Raw genomic sequence first — 6,000 nt, 5'->3', positions numbered from 1 at the left:
TGGTTTGATTTAATATTAAGATCACCGTATTTTTTGAGTGCTGAATGTGAGAGGTGTATTAACTTCACGGTCGTAGTTGCAACTGTGTTGCCTTTAGTAGTCGAGTATATGCAGGCTGACGTTGCGTATGATCGAGACGAGACTGAGCAGCAACAGCGTGAGGAGGTGGATAATGTCGCAGTCATAAGTAGCAAGTCAACTGTTCAATATATATATATATATATACATAATTACGGTGTCTAGATCATCTATTCGGTAATTTTTCTGTTTGCATGGTAACAGTTTTTTCGGAAATTCCTGTTTTCAAACTAATAGTTCTTATTTCCTTACATTTTCTTTTAAATATAAAATTGAAAAGTAAATTTAATCGAGTAAATGGTTTTTATGCTGGCGTTAAGGAATTATGACGAACTTACCAAATTTTCCCACAGTAACCAAATTTTTCCACATGTTATGAAACCATACTTAAATTATAATTTTACAAAAATCATTATCGAAGGCAGGTAAAAATTACCAAGCTTTCCGGGACTCTCATGGAAGCTGAATTTTAATTTTTTTTTTTTTTTGCTTTCTTTCCAATCCCATACAGAGGTCTATCAAAAACAATAAGATAGAGTCGGTTTTACATTGGAAATTTGAGAAAGAGCTCTGAGAATACTCTTGTATTTCCAAAGTTACGATATGCTAATAAACACTAAGCAAGCGGGGAAATTTAGGAAACATTTTGTAAGGCATATAATGTGAATGCTAAACATTAACATTTAAAAAAGTTTCAATTCCTTCACTTACTTGTGGTTTTAGCTATGACTTCACTGAGAAAAATATATTGTCAAAATTACCTGAATATGGTAAAATTTACCTTGTTTCTGATTTTAGGGGAATACTAAAAAGACATTTTTAACGAAACACTTCGGTAATTGTATTAGTAATACTAACAATGAAATATGGTTTCATAATATGTGATAAAAATAGGAAAATGTAAAATTTCGTCATTCTTATCATGATTCGTTAGAGAATGGCATACTAATTTTCATACATAGCTTTTTTTTATCAAACGTGAGTAATACAATAATTACAATAATTTTGAAAACTAGAATTATCGGTAAACCCTTGACATATGAAAGGAAAAATTACCAAATAAATGGTTTAAGAAACCATTTATTTCGGTTTTATTACCAAATTACCAGAATTATGTTGTTGTTTTCTTTACCAAAAATGACTATATGTAATTTTACCAGAATATTTTTCTCTGTGTTCAGTTTAAATTATTCAGACAAATTAGCTATTTCCTCAAAATTCAGTGAGAATATGAAATAGCTTTGAATAGCATTTTTTAAACTTTTACATTATCGCAGAACTATTGACTTTTTTAATGTATTTCTACGTGCCTTGCACACACCCTATGTTAGACCATTGTCCGCTTCTACTCTTCACGTTGGTACTGAGTATTTCCATTATTCTCGCTGGCTTACTTATTTGTGATGTCACCATAAGGCCTCAAGGCTGTTTTTCAAAGGCTCCATCGTAACGTGAAATGATGCTTTTTTGCGAATAATATTCTATTTATATAACTGCTATGAGTTTGCAATTGTTACTCATGACTGTTAGTTCACGTGTAGCCTATCCAAAGCCAGCGCTGTCTACGCTTATTTTGAAAATGGTGCAAAATGTCATTATGGAGAAAAGACACAGTTTTGTGAAAATTAAGAGAGTTTGTGGCCTAATTTCATAATATTTAAAAATGTACTCCAATGCTGTATTATCTGGGCTCATAAAAATTTGCAAAAGCTGAGAATAAGACAGTAATTTTGATAAGTTTATTCTAGGGGGGGAAATGTCACCAAATTGATGGTTTTTTTTAAAAAAAAGTATAATATCTCCTAAAATAATTAAATTACTGTCTGTTCTAAATCTCAGATAATTTTTCACGGCAAGATTATATCGATAGTTCAAAACCTGCTTCAAGTGTAAGGCACTTAAACAATGACTTTTTTATTTTCCTTGGTGACAGAGCTTCGAAAAGCAGCGTTAAGATTCAAACTATTACAGTTTTTATTAATAACTGTAATTTTGCAAAAATAATTAAGTAAAATAAATGAATGACTTCCTTACTGAACGTAAAATTTTTATTAATGAATATATTAATCTACATGTCAGGTTTTATATTAAAACCATAAAATGCAAACATGGGTGCCATAATTTATGTTTTGCCGGAATGTGTATCAAACCTTTGTATAAGTGCCATCAATGTCATGGTATTAGTGCCATCAATGTCATTATGTTTGCATGTTTAAGGCTTTAAATATACATATTCAGACATCACTGAACACACATTAAATGTTCTGCTCTTGCATGGTAGTGATAAAAACTGAAATATGATGTTGAACAAAAAACATGATGCCTATTACAAATCATAGTTGTGGGTCACTGTTAATCAAATAAATTTAGCGACCAGTTCTCAAAAATGTATTTACGATTTTTTCGTACTTGCTGATCATTTGATATGAATGTTATAAAACAAAATTACCATACTTTAAAGTAGTATGCAAATGAAAGTTTGGGGTCATTTAAAAGTCATTGTTGACATAAATTTACTAAATTCCGCTTACGGTCTTTATAAGTGTTTGATAAAAACAATTGTCTGACATTTCACGTTCTGTGCTGGACACAACATTCTCGGTATTTATTATTATATCTTTCACATATAGGCTTCTCATGGACGTAGAGTGTGCATCTTTGTCTCTTATAAATATTTTTAAACACATTTATCGGGTTTTGCGTCCATTCCCTTGAAATTTAGTTACTTTTTTGATTTAATTGATCCTTAAATTCATTTTCCAAAAAATATATTGGTTACGAAATTTTTACTTTAAATCATTCAACAATAATTTATTGAAACAATGCTTTCTTTTTAAAAAAATGATCGTCATTTCTCTATACAGACCATCATTTAAGTTGTTCCTGCTTCTGTATTTAGATTCCATACTTTTTGAAAACATCACATTTCTTGGCTAGGACAGGGCATTTAATATCAGAAAATTCAGTCTCAATTGTCCCAGGCATGTTTCTTTCGTACCACATCTGTCTCCAACTGTTTAAATTCGTGTGTGTCGAAAATCAACCAATGGCTCTTATATTGATTCTTTTTGCGTCATTAATTAATCAACCATCGCAAGAAGAACATTCAGTCTTCAGAATCGTCACGATCACTTAACAAACCCAGTGTCCTACCCAGCTTTCGTAACTTGAAGACTACTTCTTCTTGCACAAGATTAAAGCACATAGCGATTAATGCCATACCAGTTAATAAATACAACGAACATATAACAAGCTTTTCTTGTGTCCCGTCATCTGAAACAACAGAATCACCTGGCACCAAATCACCAAATCCTATGGTGCTGAGAGTGACAAAGCAAAAGTATGAACCATCTAGATAATCCCAACCTTCCCAAACAGAAAACAAAGCTGCTCCACCACAGATGTAGCCAGCTATTATCAACAAGCATAGAGTGATTGGAACAGTCACACGTGGTTTTGGTGAGTATGTTGTGATACCATCGTCATCCAAATCATCTTTGACGAGGTCCGAATTCAATTTGTTCCTAAAACAATTGGGGAAAAAATCATAAGTTTAAATGATATAAGTTTAAATGAAATTAAATTGAAAATGATACTTTTAAGCATTAAGAATGATTTACTATAAATTTTTAGTACTTGATAAACAAAAAGAAATTACGTTTTTAAAAATAATTGCTGCGTAGTATGCCTTTAATATGTCAGATCCAAGCAAATTGATACATCCTAAATTTATTAATCTTTCTTTTATCTGTAGTAAAACTTACAGTGAATTAAACACAATTCTAATTTATTTAATTTTGGAAATAGTTTTTTATGTAATGAATAACGCAGCTTATCTAAAATGTAGTTTAAAAGCTGATTTTGAGTAAAAATCAGCCATTTTATTGTTTTTGCAGTATATTTCTACTAAGTAAGCATAATTATTGAGTTAAATTATTGTATGATATTATTATATCAAATTATAGCATTAAGTTATTTTTATTCAGTTATTTTTATTAAGTTGACATATGTAAGTACCTGGACTCCATGGAGGTTCTAGTTTTATATTAGGAATCTATTTTAAAATTGTCAATGTAACTGCCATGTTCCATGAAAATAAAGCATTAACAAGGTAATGATATTTCAGTTACTTCTCATCTGTTAGTGGTATGATTGTTTTAAATTAATTGTTTTAATTTTCATTTGATTTTTCAGTTGCAAAATTAAGCAAAGTTTTTCCATTTTGTACAAGCTCTTGAGCTTTTTATAGAACATATTCAAGTAAATTGAACAGCAGTTTCTTTTTTTTCCTTACATTTTTCTTTCATCTTACCATATTCATGGTAACAGAGTAACAGAGAACACGGGACACATGTTTTTATATTGTTCATCGTTACTATTATTTCACATTTATTAACCAGATGTAACAATACATTTTTAATTAATATTGACTTGACAGTGAAAAAAAAACTTTTCTGAAAACAATCTCGGGAAACATATTTACGGATTATTTTTCTATGTAATTCAACAAAAAGCAATTTTGGGTGATTTACAGTATACATTTGATTAAAGTTACAAGGTTTGTATCGTTTATTTAAGCATTAACGTAAAGTGAAAGAGAGCAGATTTAAGATAAGCATTTAATTTTTCTTTAAATAGTGACGTAAGAGAGATTAATTTTTTTTGATGAAAATAATAATTTAAAAATAATGCTGCATGATGGCAAAATATTTTAGATATAAGAATGAAACTTTTTACTTCAAGTAGATTAAATTTTTTATTTAAACATTTTTTAAAAGTTGGTGACATAGAACAACATAAAAGAATTGTTTTCCAAATTAAAAATATAAGCTACTGTTTTAACCCGTTAACATTGACATATATTTCAGAAAAAAGGACCAAAAATTGAATTTTCCTTTTACTGTTTAATTTTGTTCTTTATATTATTATAAAAGTTGAAAAATGGTTTTTTATGGCAAAAATAAAATTTTTAATGCAATAACTACTGTATTTATAATTTTTACATACACATAAAAAAGTAATGCATTACACACACATTTTATTAAATTAGAGCAAATTAAAAAATTTTTTATTTAAATATAGTATTACTAGGATGATATATTATGAAAACACAAAAATATGATTTTCATTACATAAATTATACAAATCTTTTACAGTATGGAATTTCCATAAACCCCCATCCACATTTCAATCGTACGACCGAAGTCGTAATCTGTGAAAAACTAGGATCACTAATGCCATCTATTAGGAAAATAGTGAATTAAGTGTCCTAAAGTAGAAACGAAAACAGTTCGGGCATCACAAATAAAGCACATAGTTGCCCGTACTGGATTCGGGCGACATTGGCAAGGACTTAAGAATTATGTTGAAGAATCATTTCAATTGTAGCAGAACTTTTTTACATAGTAATTTTCAAACTTAATTTTCAATACAAATTTCTCTAAATGTTTCTTCCTTTTAAGAGTGTTCCAAATATGCAAACGAGAGAATACTTTGATTTTATTTCTTTTTTGTCCCACTATGTTTGATGTTAGTAAATACTAGAACGTTCATCGAACTTGTAGTATGTCTCAAAATGATATCCTGTATTCAAAATTTTAAAAACAATATAATTTAATGAATTTTTGTCACAGTTTAATATAATAAATCCAAAGCCCAATTTCCCATATAAAAAATTTCAATGTTTGTGAGGATTTAAATTTTGGAATATTTAAATAAAAAAGCTGAAAATAATTAAAAATATGTTTCTTTTCGTTACTGCAATAAACATTTATTGACAAAAATGTAAAATATCTTATTTAAAATCAACATTTTTAATGAATTTTGTTTTAATGTCTACTTTTGAGTAAGGTAACAAATTACTAAGGAAAAATTGATTATCCGTAACACAGCCGTTTCTCAAAATAGCTAAAAAATAAAATA

At 28.9% G+C, this 6,000-nt stretch overlaps 1 protein-coding gene across 1 annotated transcript in view; it reads right to left on the bottom strand.

Moving 5' to 3' along the window:
* Positions 1-2,108: 2,108 nt before the first annotated feature.
* LOC107445844 (TWiK family of potassium channels protein 7) overlaps positions 2,109-6,000 on the bottom strand; it is a 398,665-nt gene continuing 394,773 nt past the window's right edge. The window contains exon 3 of the mRNA XM_043049500.2: positions 2,109-3,602. Coding sequence (XP_042905434.1) covers positions 3,185-3,602 — 418 coding nt within the window. The 3' untranslated portion in view covers positions 2,109-3,184. The remainder of the gene's footprint in view (positions 3,603-6,000) is intronic.

The sequence above is a fragment of the Parasteatoda tepidariorum genome, chromosome 5, assembly GCF_043381705.1.
Source record: "Parasteatoda tepidariorum isolate YZ-2023 chromosome 5, CAS_Ptep_4.0, whole genome shotgun sequence".
NCBI classification, from domain to species: Eukaryota; Metazoa; Arthropoda; class Arachnida; order Araneae; family Theridiidae; genus Parasteatoda; species Parasteatoda tepidariorum.
This window is presented reverse-complemented; position numbering and strand designations above follow the sequence as displayed.